This window comes from Chelonia mydas, chromosome 15 (assembly GCF_015237465.2).
Source record: "Chelonia mydas isolate rCheMyd1 chromosome 15, rCheMyd1.pri.v2, whole genome shotgun sequence".
NCBI classification, from domain to species: domain Eukaryota; kingdom Metazoa; phylum Chordata; order Testudines; family Cheloniidae; genus Chelonia; species Chelonia mydas.
The window spans coordinates 12,664,974-12,684,605 of record NC_057856.1 but is presented as its reverse complement, the minus strand read 5'-3'; the positions used below and the strand labels follow the sequence as shown (position 1 = coordinate 12,684,605).

Genomic DNA, 19,632 nt, shown 5'->3' with positions numbered 1-19,632 from the left:
CTTTTGTTGGAAACTTAAAAGCTTTAAGCAGCAGACTGAGGCCCTTGGGAGCATGTGTGTGACTTATAGACTCCAAGTTGCTGACAGAGTTGTGACCGTGGTCCCAGGGGAGCCATACTGAGATTACTTAATTAGGGCAAACTGCAAAGAATGGGGCAAACAATCTTCAAAGTTGGTGGTCATTCCAGTACTTAGATCCACCAAGCTAGCCTCAAAACAGCTTCTGCAATACCATACTGGTTACCCAGAAACCAAAACACAGCTTCCTTAAAGCAACCCAGCAGTAGGTCTCCATCCAGACACCCAAGTCAAATATGATGAGAATTACTGAAAATCTTATTCACCATAGAAGAAAGTTCTACCAATCCCAAAGGATCAGACACATTACCTCCCAGGTTAATGAATATTTCAGATCTTACCCAAATACACACTTACAGCCAATTCTTATTAACTAAACTAAAATTTATTTAAAAAGAAAAGAGAGAGAGTATTGGTTTAAAGATGAGTATGCGTACAGCCATGAGTGCAGTTCTGAGATCATTCATATGATGGTGAGCTTTGTAGTTGCAAAGAGTTCTTTCAGAATTAGTCCATAGGTTATATAGTCCAATGTTAATATTCAGGATGATCCAGATGGGACTGGAGATCTCAGTCAAGGTTCCCCTGCATAAAGCATCAAGCAGATCTGAGATGAAAGGATCAGGTCCCAAGAGTTTTTATACAGTTTTCTGACAGCCTCTTGACCATACAGTCCTGGGTGAAAAATAGGCCTTTGATGTAACCTTCTGGTTCCCAAATATCACCAGTAATTAACTACATGGATTAACATAAGGTAATTTATCCATTAAGTAGTTCATATACAGCTTACCACAAACTTTAAAGAGACATATAGACAATGACATTATTTCATTCACATTTCATCTAAATATTAATATTTCCTTTTGATCTCTGAATCAATAGCTATAGTAATAGACAGGAACTGTCTGTTTACATGGCTAACATCTAACAAGATATAAGTAAACACATGCGATTAGGGTCACCTCTAATTCTCTAACAATACATGATTGCATTTCAAAATTCTAGCCCATCTAACATGAAATGGCCCTAATTACCATTTACATAGTTTTCTAACATGTTTCTAAAGGTTGAATCTGGGTTATTCAGCCTGCGAGCTGCTTAACCCTTTCTGGCCATGTGTCACAGGAGTACACTGAACTAATGCATTTAAAATGCAGAGGGCACTGGCTCTGAATTCCCATGTGTATTTGGATCGGGTGGAAAGAATTGTCCATGAAGGGTAAACACTCAGTGTATCTCCTGGGATAATGCAAGAACTGCTCATCTTCTGGCAAAAATAAGCAACCACTGTAGTGTGTGAATGAAGAGGGCCTAGGGGTTCTTTAGGTTGTGGTATTTCTCACATAATTTTAAATGTTCAGGAGGGTGTGAGTGATTTATCTGTGTTGCTCTAAAAAGATATTGGCCAAGGGGCCATAGGACAATGGTGAATGTGGGTTATAGGAATTGCAAACATTGTCATAAATTATAAATATAGCTGTAAACTCAAGAGCTGGAATCTGTGGTCTGGGAAGGGTCAGCAGCTCATATGATGGTCATGGGCTTTTTATATTTAAAATCCTGTCCTTACTCCCTTAAAACCTCTTGTGCTAGGAAAAAAAACTCCACACCTGTCCAGCAGTGAAGGGAACTTCTTATAATGGGCGGAAGTAGGGAAGAGAGACACATCTTTCAGCACATCTTTAACTACCCCAGGGCTCTGCATTCGCTGCTGCTTTTTCACATGGAAGATCCTCTCGGGGAACAAGTGGAGAGTGGCAGATTTGTTCTACTTGGGAGATAAAGCCAGGCTGGAAACCTGGTCTCTGAAGCAGATATTCCAGGGGTTTCTGTGGGAGCATTGGAATAACCCCAGTGGAGCAGACCAGAGGCCCATCTAGTTCAGTATTCTGTTTCTAGTAGTGGCTAATCCTGGATGTTTCAGAGCAAATAACCAAATATAAATAGTGCTACACATAGGGACCCAATTTTACAGCCTGATGCCTTCACAGAGCTGTTTGTGCAGGCATGCCCCGGCTAGTGTCCTAATCCGATATTTCACTCCTGGCTTTGGCTGTGTTGGGATCAGCTATCAGAGTAATTTAGCATGACTTAAGTACATCAGTCAAGATAATGTTAATGGAAAATTCCCAACTGTAAGGGCCACCTGTTTACACAAAAAATGTTCTTGCAGATCTAAACGAATGTGTTTCTGAGAGGTACTTGCGAAACAAGCCCCCACAAGCTGAGGTGGCTTGTGATCAGTGGGTAAGATTAAGTGCAATTCCCTTTTCTCTTAGGCCAGGTCTACACTAGAAACTTTTTCTAGTAGAGTAAGACTGATTAGGGGGGTGAATTTTTTGCAGGTGACATTCCTATACTGGTAAAAGCCCTAGTGTAGGGGCAGTTATACAGCATAAACGTGGTTTTGCTGGGATAGCTTATTTCACTCAGGGAACTAAGCTCTGTCATCAAAAGCACTTTTTGCCAGTATAAACTGCATCTAGACGAGAGGATTTACCAATATAACTATGCTGGGAAACCATTTCTAGTGGAGACTAGGCTTTACTCTTCCTAGAGAGTAGCATCCAGGGAATATTGAGCACATCCTGTTGCTAATCCTTAGCTATGTGCTACTTGGTGCTAAGGCAACTAGGGCCAGTGGGGGGGGGTGGGGGCGGACCCACTTTAATGACAAAAGAAACGGTGGCTTAATGTAACTGTGGTTCTTCAAGATGTGATGCAGACATGTATTCCGCTTAGTATGTGTGCATCCAATGTGCTGGAGCCGGAGACTTTTGCCTAGCCTAGCAGTATGCGTAGAAGACAGTGAATCGCACCTCCTGACTGTGGCCTTCCCCTGGCTATATGAAGTGGCGCCACCCTGACCCCCCCTAAAGTTCCTTTGCACTAAAAGCCCATGAGAGGAGACTCCAGTGCAGAGGGGATGAAGGGTGGGTCATATCTCAAAGAACCACACTTCCTGTAAGTAACCGTTTCTTCTTTGAATAGATGCAGACGTGTATTCCACTTAGGTGACTCACAAGCAGTACCCCAATCTAGAGGCAGGGCTTGGAGCCTACGCAATAGAGATCACAGAACTGCCCTTCCGAGGCCTGCATCCACTCGTGAAGATGCAGTAATAGCATAATGGTCTGTAAACATATGTATAGATGACCTCGTGGCAGCCCTGCAAATGTCCAGTATGGAAACATCACTGAGGAATGCCATCGATATCACTTGTAGTCTTTTGGAGTGAGCCGTATCCGCTGAGGAGGCATAGGTGAAGCTATTTCATACACAGCCTTGATACAGGATGTTATCCATCTAGAAATGGTCTGTGCCGAAACTGCTTGCCCCTTCATGCTGTCTGCATATGACACGAACAGGTGAGGTGAAGCACGAATCGGTTAAGTCCTGTCTAGATAAAAGACTAGACATCGCTTGACATCCAGATTATGGAGGCGCTGTTCTCCTGGGGAAGAGGTGCAGCTTTGGGAAAAACAGGTAAATACACCGCCTGATTCAGATGAATCCGAGAGACCACCTTAGATAAAAACTTTGGGTGTGATCAATAGGTGCTGGAACGAGGCGTGCTGGGGGTGCTGCAGCACCCCCTGGCTTGAAGTGGTTTCCATCATATATGGGGTTTACAAAGTTTGGTTCAATGGCTCTTAGCACCCCCACTATAAAAATTATTCCAGCAGCCCACTGTGATCGCAGTGTTACGTTCAGCTCCCCAAGGACAAAGTAAAGCAGCTCAGCCATTAAGGCCTGCAACTCACACACACCCTTGCTGAAGTGATGGCTATCAGGAATGTGGTTTTCTGAGACAGGAGGGGCAGTGGGCAGGCCTCAAGGGGCTCAAACAGAGGGCCCATCAGAGCTGCCAGGACCATGTTTAGGTCCCACACTGGTTCTTGGACTAGATGATGTAAGCGGAGAAGCCCCTTCAGAAATCTCATCACTATGGCAGTGGAAAAAACTGACTTCCCTTAAATTGGGGGATGGAATGCAGATATTGCTGCCAAATGCACCCTCGGGGAACTGAGCACAAAGCCAAATTTCTGAAGATGTAGCAGGTACTCTAAGATGTCCTAATGGAAGCCCCTGTCATTTGGGTCACACGGGTCAAGGACCACACCAAGAATTTATTCCAGCTCACTAAGTAGGCTGTTCTAGTGAAGGACTTCCTACTGTTGAATAGGACATGTTGGACAGCCGCCAAGCACTGCTCCTCCTCTTCATTCAGACATGTAGCCACTGCACTGTAAGGTTCAAGGAGCTGAGCGCAGGATGGATTGTGTGGCCGTAAACCTGAGTGAGCAGATCAGGATGGAGAGGAAACGGTATGGGAGGCTGAACTGACAGAGCAAGGAGCTCTGGGAACCAGCACTATCTCGGCAACACTAGAGCAATGAGATGAGCTTGGCCCCATCTGCATTGATGAACTATGGAATAGGTGGAAAGGCATACAGAAGAGCTAACTGCCAACTGCAGTGGAAGGCATCAGAGATGGAGCCTGGCCTGCAGACCTCCCAGGAGCAGAACATATGACACTTGCTGTTTTCCCTTGTCACAAACAGGTTGATCATGGAGATGCCCCATGTTGTGAAGACAACCCTGCTGAGATGGTCTGCAAGACGATTTTGTACCCCCAGCAAATAGATTGCTACTGGAGTGATGTCTTCCTCGATGCAAAACTGCCACAGGTTGATCGCCTCCAGACAGAGTAACCTGGAACTTGCTTGTTCACATAGTACATTGCGGTGGTATTTTCCCTCAGTATGTGAACCACTGAGTGTCTGATGCAGTCCCAGAAGGCATGGCATACATTGTGGGTGGCCTGAAGTTCCGACACATTGATACGGAAGGAGGTTTTCTGTACCGACCACAAGCCCTACACCCTTAATGAGTTCAGCTGAGCTCCCCACATCCAGAAGGGAAGCTTTGATAACCACTGACTTTGTCAGAGAGGGCTGAGCGAAGGAGACTCCTTGGCACTACATTGTGGAGGGACTCCCACCAGCGCAAGGAATCCAGGACTGATGGAGGAAGGGGGGAACCAGCCTGCCCAGAGAAGGCAGGGCAGGGAGATAAGCCATCCTGAGCCACATCTGAAGAGGGCAAAAGTGCAGCCTGGTGAACTGGGCCACCTGGATGCAAGCAGACATGTAGCTCCAACAGGCTTAGACACACGTGGACTGTCATGGATGGCTGAGACTGCAGACTGAGGCAGAGCTGCTGAGTTGCTTGGAAGTCGTCGGTAGGAATGCCCTTGACCTCATGGAATCTAACAGGAACCCAGTGAACTTGATTTGTTGTGTGGGAGCCAAGGTTGACTTTGCAGTGTTTAAAATGAGTCCCAGATGGTCGAGCAAACGCAATGTGGTGTCAAGCATGGTAGTGAGTGTGTCATAAATTTCAAGTACTGTGACAAAGCTCTGTCCTTGCCTCCATGGGTCCCGCATTTCCTGGCGGATTTCGCTAGCCTCAGAGGCTCACTGTGACCCTCCACGTAACCCTTCTTTATCTAGAGATAAGGGTCACAGTCTACTGAGCCATTTTCATCATAAGCCAGCAAGGGAGGTGAGGAGAAATTATCCTTCCTTGCACAGTCTCTGTTGTCTCCCAGTCTCAGTGATTAATCAGGGGGCAAAGGTGTGGGGGGAGCCCGGGCCCACCCTCTACTCCGGGCTCCAGCCCAGGGACCCTAATAGTATCAGCTATGGTAGCTGACTTTTTAGAAACATGACATGTACAATTCCCTGGGCTACTTCCCCCACAGCAGCCCTCACTTCCTCAAGCTCCACTTCACCCTTACCTCAGGGCCTCCTTCCTTGTGCCTGATATGGTGTGTATTACTCAGCCTCTCCAATAGTGCAGCTTCCTCCCACAGCTCCTGACATGCAAACCCACCTGACTAACTGGGAGGCTTTTAACTAGTTTCAGCCAGCCCCAATTGGCTTCAGGTGTCCCAATCAACCTAGCATTCTCCCTGCCTGGACTAGATGATCCTTCCAGTCCTACGATTCTGTGATTCTGTGCTGATGCCATAGGCAGTGTTGGTCTCCACACAAACATCAGTACCAGAGTGCCTGAATGTGTCAATGTTGAGGGTGGTAAGAGCTGATATGGGAGCACTTGCGGAGTCAAATGCAGCGGGGCCAAAGAGGGTCCTGGTGCCTTGGTCCCCCTCACTGATTCCGGTGCCAGCTCCATCCCCACCCTGGCAAGGGAAGAGTCTGGATGCGGTGCTGACAAACACATAGGTTCAATGGCTCGCTCCATCAGAGGGACCATAAGTAGCACAGCCCTGGGAGAGTCCTGGACCAATGGTAAGTTAGGGACCGAAAGGCAGAGAAGGTCTGCAGCTGCCTGGGTTGTCAATGATACCGGTACCGGCATCTCCTCGTCAGTACCAGACTCAATGGATGCCCAGAGGCTGGAACCGGAGTCAATGGCACAGGGTTTCTGCTCTTTCCACTCGGTACCAGGGAAGGGTCAGAGGAACCCGTGCCATCCCATGTTCCAGAACCAGCCATGTGCCAGTCTGTACTTTTCCTGGGGGAAGCAGAGGAGTTGCCCCGCAACCTGGAATGGTCCTGATTGGTCTTATGAGACATCTTCCTTGATGTCGATAATGGAGAGCGGCTCCTCTGTCTCTTCGGTGAGGTGCCTGCCCCGGAATGAGAGACGGCAGCACTTTTCAAGCCTGAGGGCAATCTTTGGCCAAGAAGGACCTTAGTACCGATCAGGCCGCATGGCCTGTTGAAGCAGGTGTTGCTTCAGGCAAAGGTCCCGTGCCACCTGAGTCTGCTTTTTAAACAATTTACAGATCAAACAGTACTCTTAAGATGGGGCTCGCTGAGACAAAACACACAGCGTGGGGCGGAGGGGATCGCTGTTGGGGATCGCCTCTCCACACGAAGGACCGTGTTTAAAGCCTGGTGAGGGCATCAAGGGGGGAACACTATCTACTAATGCTATCTAACTACTGACTAATTACTTATGTACAGTAAACTAGGCTTAGAGTAAATGCAAGGTTATAAGACTACAATCACAGACAGATCTTCAACTCCAGCCACGGTCGGTGAGAAGGGACTGAGGAGAGTCAACACCGCCTCATATAGTCAGGAGAGGGGCCGCAGCCCTGAGGCGCAAGCACTGCCCCTCTATGGGCACTGGTAGGCCAAAGTCTCTGGCACCAGCACGCTGGGTGTGCACACACCTATGCGGAATACAGGTCTGCATCTACTTGAACAACTTCAGATTACCTAGCCAACAGATACTGTCTGAAGTGTGTTGTGGCGGTGACATGCTTTGGTCTTGGGCAGGGAGTGGAGTTAACAACTTCTTTGCTTGGCGTCCCTGTCTGGCCAGCAGAGGAGTGGTTGACAACAAACCTCACTGTTGCCGACTGTCGTGGTGTGAGGTGTGTTTCTTAAAGCCCCAACTTCTGGAGGCGTGTGGTTAGATGAGAATAGCAGCTTTCGTTTTAAAAAAGAAGTTTCTAGCCCTCCCAGTTGCAGAGAAAAGCTTGAAAACAGAACCTAAGTGCACCCTAAAGACACTAAAACCGGAAGGGAAATAAATGGCATCCACATGTGTTAGGCTTAAAAATCATGAGGGTTTTCAATAGTATCTCATGATTTTGGGGGGCCTGATTCATGCCTTTTGAACATTTAGGATTAACAGTCCTGAAAACTGGGGTGGTTGAATCTGCCACTAAGAGAGTCAATTGAGGTTAATCTGGAGTTGTACGAGGGTGCGGTAGTAAGAAGGGTAGTTCCTGTTGCTTAGCCTCCATGCAAATACGTTATCTTAATAATGTTTCACTCCTGTAGCCTGATCTATAGATTATGAATAAAAATTCCCAGTTATTGTATCACTTTGAGGGTTGACAGGTTCTTGTCCCAAGATCAGGCCAAGTATTATTAAAATTATATAGTTGGGATCCCCGATGTGCACAGGTGCAACACTCACACTACAGGAACTCTTTTATATTTACAAATAAATAATTTATTAATACATTTAGCAAAGTCACACACACTCTAACTCAGTAAGGTAGATAGAGATAATACAGAAGGTACATCTGAACATCCATACTCATACCATCCCTTGCAGAACAACCTGAAATGTTAGCCATTATCTTCCTCATCACCGTCACCTTCTTCATCTTCACCAGTGGCCATCATTCTGGCCCCTCCCAAGGGCTACCTCTCCCTACTGCCCCCAGGCTGGGATGCCACTTTTATAATATGTTATGCTGACATTACGCATCTCTAATGCATATTCAGTAGGCGTTTCTCCCCTCTTCCTTATTTGCATTTCATCTCCTTACCTGTGTTAAGGTATCCTTCTATAAGTTAGTGTATTTATGATTTCACCCCATTATCATATACGTCAATTTGTTGCCAGGGCACTCTTGCAGTCAGATATTCCATCCAGAAGCCAGTTTCAGTTCATGTTCTGTGGTGAGCTGATAACATTATGGACAGAATTCCCCCCTACACTCTACTTCCAGTTCCCCAGAACATATGTGTTACCTAAGTTCGTAGGCCTCATGCTAACTGCTGAAGCCAGTGTCTTACAGGATACAAGCCTGTAGGTTCCTTGCATTACTGCTGAATATAATAAAGCAGAATATAATGCAAAGCAGTGAATATAATAGAGGTAAGCTGGCCCACTGAGCTACACTTCTAAAGCTCCTTTCATCTGAGGGGAGCAAGGTACTTTCATAATCATTCAGCAGCGACATCATTCATTGTATAAGGGGTTAAACTCATGCTACAAGAGGGGTGGCTTTGTAGGTAGGGCACCGGACTGGAGATCTAGATTTTGTTCCTGGCTCTGCTAGAAACTCTATGTGTGATCTTGGGCAGGTCCCAGAATCCCTCTCTGTGCATCAGTTCCCCTATCTGTATAGTGGGAAGAATACGTCCGTGTGTGCCAGGAGTGTTGTGAGGCTAAATTCATTAGTGTTGGGAAGATGGTCAGAGGGCCCCAGAATATATTACAAATAGAGGTATGCACATGCCTGGCCTGCAGTGAGTGGGGATTTGAGCTTCCTCCAAGCTCAGTGCAATATGGAACAGAGCTGTGGATCCAGCCATTGCTTTGGAGGCACTGGTCAGCACTCCATAGTGAGGACTGCATACTGGAAGGAGCTTGAAATGAAGCCTAGATTGGGATCCAGTGCCCTGACTGAGCTCGTTCACTCTGGTGTAAGTCTGGAGTAGCTTCACTTAAACCAGTGGGGTTACACTGCTGTTAATGAGCAAAGAATCCGGCCCTGAATTTCCACAGAGTTGGTGTTCAGATCCAGGGGCTTGTTTCCCATCCACCTGTAACTCATATTTCTCCCTTTCCCCCCACAATGACCAAATGGTGCCTTGTCTAATTGTCGTAGAAGCTGGAAAGTAGTGCAGTTGAACTAGCCACAAATCACTTACGTTACTTAAGACATTTGTGAAGACTTCGTCTCTGCATTATAGAGTGTGCTGTGCTCTCCTGGGGGGGCTTCTGGTTTTCAGTAGCTTTCCTCCTCTTTGTATGATCATTTCCTGATCTGCCTTGTTGCTGTGGCGTAAAAAGCCATAGAAATTTCCGATGATTGTTCTCTATTTTCATCCTTCAGCTCAGCCTAAATAAGTCTTCTGGCTGGTAGGCATGGCCTAGCTGTGTCATTTCCTTGTGCAGATTTTAGATCCTCACACAGAATTGTACCTCTTTTTTCAGAGGTTCTCTCTTCTCTGTCCAGTTTCCTTTCCCACCTACTGTAACTCATTTCCCCCAGTTTTGTGAAATCATCCCAGCTGCTTCAGTCCACGTAACTATTTACTTCTCCCAACTTACCACCTGAATATTATTTGCATTACAAGCAGGAAGGATCTTCCATGAGCCAGCTCAGTTCTGTGCTGCCTGGCCTTTCACAATATTTTCTCTTCCTTTCTCATACAGGGACATCCTACAACGTAAAGGTTCAGCTGTGGATGCTGCTATTGCTGCTCTGGTCTGCACGTCAGTTTTGAACCCCCAGAGTATGGGTCTGGGAGGAGGTGTCATCTTTACCATCTATAATGCAACCACAGGTATGGTAAGGGCCTGTCCCTTCTCAGGTAATTCTCCCATAGCGTTTAGAGTCTATTCACCAGCATGCTCATTCAGTGGCCTTGCACAAGCCAATGTCCTGGAAGTTCAGGCGAAGCATTTTTCAGTGAAAGCTGCACTCCCTGGTTAGAATGGTATTGTATTCCCAGACCTACCTATCCGTTCCCGTAGAGCGATGGCTGTAAACAGACATCCATTTACTCACAACAGTGTGAGTAGGGTATCGCAGTAATTCAAAAAGCAATCTTGTGGAGGTGAGGGAATGTTGGAGTTAAGGTGAAAAACTCAACCATGTCTGAACTTTAGGCAGGCATTAGAGCAAACCCGGAATGGCCTCAATCCCAGTTAACTGAAGGGCTGGTGCTCACCTTATGCTCAGCCAATGCAGATGAGATCAGAAGGGAAGCATTTGTTATGAGAATCTAAGTGTAAATACTCTGGGCCATATTCATCCCTGTTGTGACTGTGCTGAGGGATGGATATGACTCTCCATGTCTGGTGAGACCTTGGACCAAATGCTTCGTGGCAAGTTTGCATCTTGTGTCCTTTACCATATGCCTGGGCAAAAGGCTGCCAGATCAGAACAGTACTTTGTGTGGGTGTTAGGGACTGCACAAAGAGACAGACTGTGGAGACTCAGATTTCAGAGTAGCAGCCGCGTTAGTCTATATTCGCAAAAAGAAAAGGAGTACTTGTGGCACCTTAGAGACGAACAAATTTATGATGAAGTGAGCTGTAGCTCACGAAAGCTTATGCTCAAATATATTTGTTCATCTCTAAGGTGCCACAAGTACTCCTTTTCTTTTTGCGGAGACTCAGGCCTTCTAATTTTGCAATTTACTCCCTTTGGCAATCTAGCTATGCTCAAGTCTAGCCACTTTCAGGCCCTGACATAAGACTTGTCTGTTTGTTTGGCTTTTAGAACTTAAAGTTTTGTTATGTTCCTGCTTCAGTGTATTTACAGTGCCTGAGCTTATCCCAGCCAACGTAGCCTATAGACATTAGCAGTAAGAATAATACAGTAGTTTAAAGCAAACAAACCAGCTAATTAACAAAGTCTGGAAATATGCAGGACTGACCTACATGAGAAAGCTGTGCTGGCAAAACTTTCCTTTCCCTCAGCACAGCCTGGTGTGTTGTCTCCTACCAACCAAACTCCACTGTTGCTGACATAGTTATTCTCCTGTTCAGAACATCGTAACCCTCTGCCAGTGTACTGGCAGTGGCTGCGTGGGCACACACTTACTGATAGGGTATAGACAGTACTCCAGCTGCCATCCCAAAATGCAACATTCATTTGTGGTTCCAACACCCTCCTGAAGTCTACTGTTTCACCTCACTTTTTTCCCCCTTTACTGGTGGGAGAATCCCATTCGTTGCCACATGAAAGGGACTTAAGCACTCTCTGTTGCAGATATGAATTACAGTAGTGTGGTCTATTGTTGCATAATAATATAAGCTGCACACATGCCCTGCCTCTTAGCCTGCCTCAGGTACAAGGATTATCAATAGCCAGTCTGTAAGCATGTCTATGGTGCTGCATGTCTAAGGTTGTGTTGCTCTCCGGCTTGCACTGGGAAAATGGAGTGTCTTTCTGATAGCGGCAGATGAATATGGAGTATTGGATGGTTTCAGGGACTTGTATGGACAGAGGAGAATAAGAGAGGGCATGGTTGTCACATTTTGGGGTGCAACCCACACCAGTATGAGGTTGTGTTACCATTTGTTGTATAACTCTGAGTGCCTTAAAATGCTCTGCTGCTGTAGCTTCCTGTCTGGGTGCTCCCAGCCAGCATACAAGCCTGCACTGAGTATCCGTGTGATAAAAGCCACCCTGGTTCAGCAACTCCAGCAGCCTGCTTTTTATACCACAGCCACTCCCTGTTCTCCAGCAGCCCTGGTTACTATTAGCCAAGCCACCCCTGCTCCCGAATTTCCCCCAAACTGTCTGCCCTGAAATGTCCAGCCCTCTGTTGGTACATTTAGGGAAGTAATACAGTCATTTGCTCCCTTAAAGAGACAAAACCTCAGCAGTCTGTTGCTTTAACTAGAGTTCACGATTACTTCAATTCAAACACAGCACCAGATTGGTTTAGATGGAAAATAAGTTTATTAATGAAAAGAGAGGATTTTAAGTGAGCTCAGGTGTAAGGGATAAAATCAGAAATGGTTATAAGCAAATAAAAGTGAAAAATGCTTTCTAAGGACTAAGATTTAACCAAGCTACAGTCTTGTTTCAAGGTGAGCTTCTTACGCTTCATCCCAACAAGACAGCTGACTGACCCCTTGGTCAGGATCTTCCAAAAAGTCCAAGGTGCTCAGGTCCTTTGTCTTTCAAAGTGAAAGATAAGTTGGGGTTCTTTGCCCCCCTCTTTTATAGTCCAGTGAACCTTTGAAATGCATCCTTCTCAAAGTCTAGTGCCCTCCTGTGAGGAAAGGTGCCGTGGAGTCTGATGGAGAAGGTTCCATGCTTGTTCCAATACGCCAGGAATGGGCAAACTTTTTGGCCTGAGGGTCACATGAGGGTTCCGAAACTGTATGGAGGGCTGGGTAGGGAAGGCTGTGCCTTCCCGAACAGCCTGGCCCCCACCCCCTATCTGCCCCCTCCCACTTCCCACCCTCTGACTGCCCCCCTCAGAATCCCCGACCCATCCAACCCCCTCTGCTCCTTGATCCCCTGACCGCCCCCTCCCAGGACTCCCTGCCCCTAACCGCCCCCCTGGAACACCACCCCCATCAAACTCCCCCTGCTCCCTGTCCCCTGACTGCCCCAACCCCTATCCACACCCCAGACCCCTGACAGGCCCCCCGGGACTCCCACGCCTATCCAGCTGCCTCCTGCTCCCTGTCCCCTGACTGCCCCCTGGGACCCCGTGCCCCTTATCAAACCCCCCCCACTCCTCGCCCCCTTACCATGCGGCTCAGAGCACCAGGACTGGCAACCGCACCGCCCAGCCAGAGCCAGCCACTCCGCCACGCTGCCCGGCTGGTGGCATGGCAAGCTGAGACTGCAGGGGAGGGAGGACAGCAGGGGAGGGGCCAGGAGCTAGCCTCTCCAGCCGGGAGCTCAAGGGCCGGCAGGACACTCCAGGACATAGTTTGCCCACCTCTGCAATACGCCAATGAATGGCCACTTGACTGCAGTTTGCAACCAGGCCCCCTGCAGCAGGTGCAGGAGCGATGTAGAGATGAGAATTCCTGGTTAACTGGTTAAGCCAACTGTGTGCCTCTTTGCACCACTGAAGTACCATAAAAGGGCCACAGCAGTTTTTAAGATCAATAGAGCCAGAATTAACCCATCTGTATATCCTGGATCATGATCTCGCTTTCAGATCAAACAAAGAGTCAAAGGGACCAGCAGTATGAGATGTACTGTTCTTAAAATGTTAGGAAGACGTAAACTCTGCAGAAGGAAAGTGCCCTGCTGCAGAGTTCATAAACATAACATGAGAGCTTGGCCGGTTTGGTGATGGACTTCATGGACTCCACAGTGCATGATCCAGTGGGACTCCAACCCTCACTGGTTTCCACAAAAAAGCATAAACTCCAGTACTTTGCTTTCTGCTCCTCTAACTGTAATGAATGAAACGTACCAGACACTGGGAAGAGATTATTATGTGTTTTCCCTTCTTATTTCCAGGAGAGGTTGTGGTGATTAACGCTCGTGAAACAGCTCCAGAAAATATCAAACAAGACTTGTTAGATCAATGTACAGGCTCTCTCCAAGTAGGTAAGGACTGGAATTGGACTGTTTTCCTTTCAGACAGCTTGGTGCAGTAAAAAGATGCTACTTTATTTGTACATACTTGAAAACTGTTATCATGTTTCAGTCTTCCCTCATAGGTCATGTTTTCTAGACCTTAAATTTTCACAAACTTTATAAGTGTACTCTGTATGCCATTATCTCAGTCATTAAGATTTTGAATAGAAACATATCCAGAACTGATCCCTGGTAACCCCACTCGTTATGCCCATCTTATTTTAGCTCCATCTAGGTTTCATTTCCATAGTTTGTTTATGAGAAGGTCATGGGAGACAGTATCAAAAGCCTTACTAAAGGCAAGATATACCATATCTACCACTTGTAGGCTTGTTACACTGTTCAAGAAAGCTATCAGGTTGGTTTTACATGTGAGACTGCTTGAAATACCTTTTTTAGCAAAGTAGGACCTGTCGTTGCTGCAGGTAGCACGGTCCTACAGATAACATTTTCACACACACATACATGTGTACGAAACTGCGAACTATAGGGATGTGCTACCTGTAACACTGCAATGTGATGAAGCTACCCCACATCAGCCATCGTGCCTAAAGTATATTTTAGCTATGTCATATCCATATCATAAGCATATTTTCATAAAGCATGTAGAGTATAATGTCACACCCCACATGTATGTTTGCTGATCTGCAAATGGTAAAGAAGCAGGCACCTTTGGGTGCAAACGCTCATGACAATAGTGCAGAGTCATGCAAGCTCTATGATTCTGTTGAGATGGCAGACAGTGAGGAGGGCCAGGCAGGTTAATGGGTTTAGAAAAAAAGGTGTAAACATTATGTATACGTTTATGTATGGCAGTGGTTCCCAAACCGTGGTTTGCCAGAAAAATTTCACTCATGGCAGCCAGAGGACCCAGGGCTTTGGAGGCAGCAGATGGGACCCGGTTGCAGGGCAGACAGCCCAAGCCCCAGGGAGAGCAGGGCAGGGCAGTTGGGGCTGGCAGCCCAAGCCCTGCCCCCATCAGCGGGGGAGCCAGCAGCCTGAAACCCAGCGCTCCACGCGGAACTGGCAACCCAAACCCCAGGAAGAGCGGGGCCGGGCAGTTGGGGCTGGCAGCTGAGCCCCGGCGGTCAGCAGGACCTGCAGCCTGAGCTCAGAGTAGCTCAATTGACCAGGGCAGTCAACGGGGTCCAGCAGCAGGAGCCCCACGGATTGCAGAGTGCGGAGGAAATATAAACTTAAATCCCTGGAAATATTCATTTTTAGGAGGGGGGTTCGTAAGATTTCACAATTTAGTGAAAGGCGTTCACAGGCTGTTAAAGTTTGGGAACCACTGATGTATGGGATACATATAAAATTAGTGGACAGGCTTGGCTCCCAGTGGTCGGAGCTAATCCCCTCGTTGCGGTGGATTACCAGGAGCACTAGCACCCACGGCAGCGCTTTGAACTTTGTAGCGTAGACATAGCCTCAGTAGGTTAGATCAGACAAAGAGGAGCTGCATTGACTAGGCGTTGGGATGCCTGTGCCTTTAAGAACCCAGCCCTGGTAAGCCCATGCTGAGAGGTGTTGTCTGTGTGAGAGGGGGAAATAAAAAAGCCCCTTGCAAACACTGGTGTCTTAATCCCACTGGGGTAACTGCTACCCCCTCTGCCCTTGCCTGTGCTGGGTTTTGCCCTCTGACACCCTCTGCCAGCGCCTCACTCCTGGGCTTAACTCCTGCTTCTCCCTCCCCAGCCCTGATTTTGCCCTTTAGCCCCTCTCTTAATCCTGCCTCCAACTGCTTGACCCTCCTGACCAGTCAGTTTCCACCCCCTGCTCAGACCCTGGCCATCCCCCTGCTCCGAGTCGCCCCCTTTGCCCCTTTTTAACCCCTGTAAATAGTAGTCAGCAGATTTTTATGGCTAATAAGGGCAGGGTGAAGGGCAGTGGCTTCAGCAGATGTTACTGAGCATGCTCAGTTCGTGTGACCATACAAAAAAGCCACTTTGCTCAAATAAAAAAGCCTCTCGCCCCACAACCAACTATTTTGCCAAGCACTAGTGTCTCAGTCCCACTGGGTTAACTGCTACCCCCTCTGCCTCTGCCTGTGTTGGGTTTTGCCCTCCGACACCCTCTGCCAGCGCCTCATCCTGGGTTTAACTCTGCCTCCTACCCCCCCGATTTTGCCATTTAGCCCCTCTCCTAATGCTGCCTCCAGCTGCTTGACTCTCCTGACCAGTAAATTTCCACCCCCTGCTCAGACCCTGGCCACCCCCCTGCTCCGATTCGCCCCCCTTTGCCACTTTTTAACCCCTGTCAAAAGCAGTCCACAGAATCTTACGGGTAATAAGGGCAGGGTGAAGGGCAGTGGCTTCAGCCGATGTACTGAGCATGCTTAGATGAACACCGGGTGCAGGCAGTAACAGAGCCCCAGGCGCGGAGCCAACAGCTGGGACCCCAGTGGAGTTTAATTGTTAATAGAAACCGATAAGCATCAAGCTCATCAGTTAACTGGTTAAACTTTTACGTCAATATAGGGCTGCAGGCTGTTGTCAACGCCTGTAGGATCAGGCTCCAAAGCAAGACTCATTATGTGTCAGTCAAAGCTGACAGCTCTGTACTTCATTGTTCTTGTCCTTGTCTGTGGCTCAATGTGCAGTTCCACTCTGAAAAAAGACAGCAAAAATGGCATGGTGGGGGCATGTTTGTGTCTCAGCGACGCCGTATCAGACTGCAAAGCTTGCAAGGAAAGAGAGGTTGTCTTTCTGACTGATTTCCCACCAAACTCAGCCAGAGATCTGAGAACAGGATTTTTCTTGTCCTGCATTGTTACCAGGAGCAAAAGTTTTACAGGCCAAATCAGGCCCCCTGTGGTGGTGCAAACTTCCTTGTCCTCAGATTCTGCTTTCAGTGACATCCAGGCAATTCCCTTGCTGTCAGTGGGTTTGCACAGATCTTACTATGACTGAACTTAGCAAGCAGTGGTGTTGATGCACAGGGACTAGAGTCCAGCACTCTGTCTCGTAGCTGTGTTGACTCTGCAGTAGTAAAAATCATTTAAAAAAATTAGTTTTGTCACTAAAGTTGGCAGAGGCGACTGACCACACACAGGGCAGACTGGCTAAGTAAGGAGGTGGCTTTTATATGTAATCTTCAAAGTAGGACTGCATTTTCCTAGTGCTCGGCACCCAGCAGCTCCCACTGAGAACAATTAAAGTCAGTGGGTGCTCAGACCCTCTGAAAAACCAAGCCCTGAGTGTCTTGCCCAAGATCCTTCAAGGCATCTGTGGCAGAGACAGGAATTGAATCCAGGTTTCCTGAGTTCCAATACAAACCCATAACCAGGAAACTATCTTTTCTGTCTCACCCCCACACTGCTCTGTAAAGAGAATACACGTGCTGTTACTACTACCAGCTAATAGAAAAGCAGCTTCTTCAACTTGGGTTGCAGATACTTTTGTTTAGGAAGAGACCAAGAGATCTACCCTTGCTGCTTTTGCGCAAATGCTTCTCCTTCCCTAGAACCTTTCATTCAAGGGTCTCAGAGCACATTACAGGCACTAGTGAATTAAGCCTCAGGACACTCCAGGGAAGGAGGTATTCGAGTCCCTCTTTTGCAGACTGATAAGCGGAGGAACAGAAAAGTTAAAGCCATTATTGTTTCTTAAAGGAACAGAGCTCAGCTGTCCCAACAGGAGATCCAAGAGGCATTGTGCGGGTGAATAGGCTCCTTGAAGAGGGTACAGTCTCTATTTCCCTATCTAGGTATTTACATCACCCTTTCCACTAATCATCACAGCTCCTGCTCCATCCCTTCATGGATCAGGTCAGCATCCAGGCTGTGAATGTCACTGGACTCTGTACAGAGGTGCATGTGGAGAAGACCCCATACATGCTCCCCAGCTTGAGAAACACTGGCCTGCTGGATAGGGCATAAGACAGGAAACTGGAGTGTGTTGGGGTGTCTATTCTCAGCTCTGCCACTGACTCACTGTTTGACTTTCGGCAAGTTGTAGCCTATAGTGATGGTCTGCTGGGGCGCAAAGAGGGGGAGGGTCCAGAGGTCCCAGGCCCCCTCTTGGCCCCTGACCAGAACTGGAACTTTAGCTTGACCGCTCCTCTGTCAACCCCCAGGGAGAAATGGAGCAGGGGCACCAGGAACTCCCAGTGCCAAGGAGGGTGGGAGAATTGGATCTAGGCTTTTGGAGCTTACTGGGAAGTGGAGATGCAGGAGGAGGATGTGTTCTGGGGCTCCCAGAAATGCCTGGCCCCTGGTGGAGGTGGTGTTCTTCAGCCTGACAGCCTCGGGGCTGGTTGTGGGGCATGGAGGTCTCTGGGGCTGAGTGCAGGGGGGGGAGAGGTCAGAGCTGGGTGTGGGGCAGCAGGAGGGGAGTGTGTGTAGGGCTGGGTGCAGAAGCAGCAGCTGGGGGGCTGAGAGCAGGGAGAGCATGTGGGGAAGAGAGGTTGGGAGTGGGTGCAGAGCAGGGGAGAACTCTGGGAAAACTCTGGTTGTGCCCCGATCATCTGAGGGCAGTTGTTGCCATTTTGTGGTGAATTGGCTGGCCACATGGTGCTGGCTCCCTGACTTGTGTCCGCTGCTCAGTTGCTAGATAGACATTGTTTTTCCATGTAAGCAATTGCAGAGCTATCGCTTAGGAGACAGGTGGCTGGGGGAGGGTTATCAGTAATGGGCAGGGAGGAGGAAGTGGTCTGTGCTATCTCTAATGGAATACGGAGGGTGGGGGTGGCCTGTGCTATCACCAGTGGGTTTGAAGGGGGTGGACCACGCCTTGAAACCATTGGAAATTCCTGGTGCTAGATTCTGCTTCCCTTAGTCTTAGCGTGTCATAGCTGTTAGTGGTGGCCTCCAGATGGATGTGACCAGGAATTATGTGATTAATGTATGAGGGGAGGGGTTACTGCAATGAGTAATATCATAACTGCTTGTGCAGGGAGCCAGTGGATTGCAGTCCCGGGGGAGCTTCGTGGATATGAAGAAGCCCACAGGCGCTATGGGCGGTTGCCATGGAAATCGCTATTTGAACCAACCATCAAGCTCCTTACACATGGAATCAGATTGCCAAAAGTGCTAAGCAAATTTCTCAGTTACCCGTTGTTACAGACCTTTTTGAAAAACTCATCCTTGTGGTAAGAGAAGTTGTATTTCACATGGGTGTGCGGCATAGGGTGCTCGACCCCCGCCCCTCTGCTCCTGCCCCCACTCCACCCCTTCCACGAGGCCCTGCCCCTGCCCCACTTATTCCCACCCCTGCCCCGCCCCTATTCCAACCCCTTCCCCAAAGTCCCCACCCCAACTCCGCCCCCTCCCTGCCCCTATTCCAACTCCTTCTCCTTCCCCAAATCCCCGCCCTGGGACCGCCTCTTCCCCGCCTCCTCCCCTGAGTGCACCACGTTCCCGCTCCTCCCCCTCCCTCCCGGACCGTGTCAACACTGCCAAACAGCTGTTTGGTGGCAGCCCGGCGGGAAGCACTGGGAGGTAGGTGGAGGAGCAGGGAAGCGGCGCGCTCAGGGGAGGAGGACGAGGTGGGGCAGGGGGTGAGGGGAGCTTGGCTGCCAGTGGGCTCAGAGCACCCACTAATTTTTCCCTGTGGGTGCTTCAGCCACGGAGCAACCACAGAGTCAGCGCCTACGGTGTGCGGGAAAAGAATGTGCCACTGAATGGGCTTGAATTCGGAATACTCTGCTGGCAACTGGTCAATTTTTGCAGCTGAAAGAAAAATCTGTTTTGGGAGGATGGGGGA

At 48.3% G+C, this 19,632-nt stretch overlaps 1 protein-coding gene across 4 annotated transcripts in view; it reads left to right on the top strand.

The window, feature by feature from the left end:
• The window catches only part of GGT5 (gamma-glutamyltransferase 5), a 57,637-nt gene that overhangs the window by 26,947 nt on the left and 11,058 nt on the right, over positions 1–19,632 (top strand). For 3 of the 4 annotated variants that reach the window (XM_037878325.2, XM_007063751.4, XM_037878324.2), the window contains 3 exons: positions 10,021–10,151; positions 13,811–13,900; positions 18,823–19,018. In XM_037878325.2, coding sequence (XP_037734253.1) covers positions 10,103–10,151; positions 13,811–13,900; positions 18,823–19,018 — 335 coding nt within the window. In that variant the 5' untranslated portion in view covers positions 10,021–10,102. The remainder of the gene's footprint in view (positions 1–10,020; positions 10,152–13,810; positions 13,901–18,822; positions 19,019–19,632) is intronic. The other variant, XM_037878326.2, reaches the window with a different exon arrangement.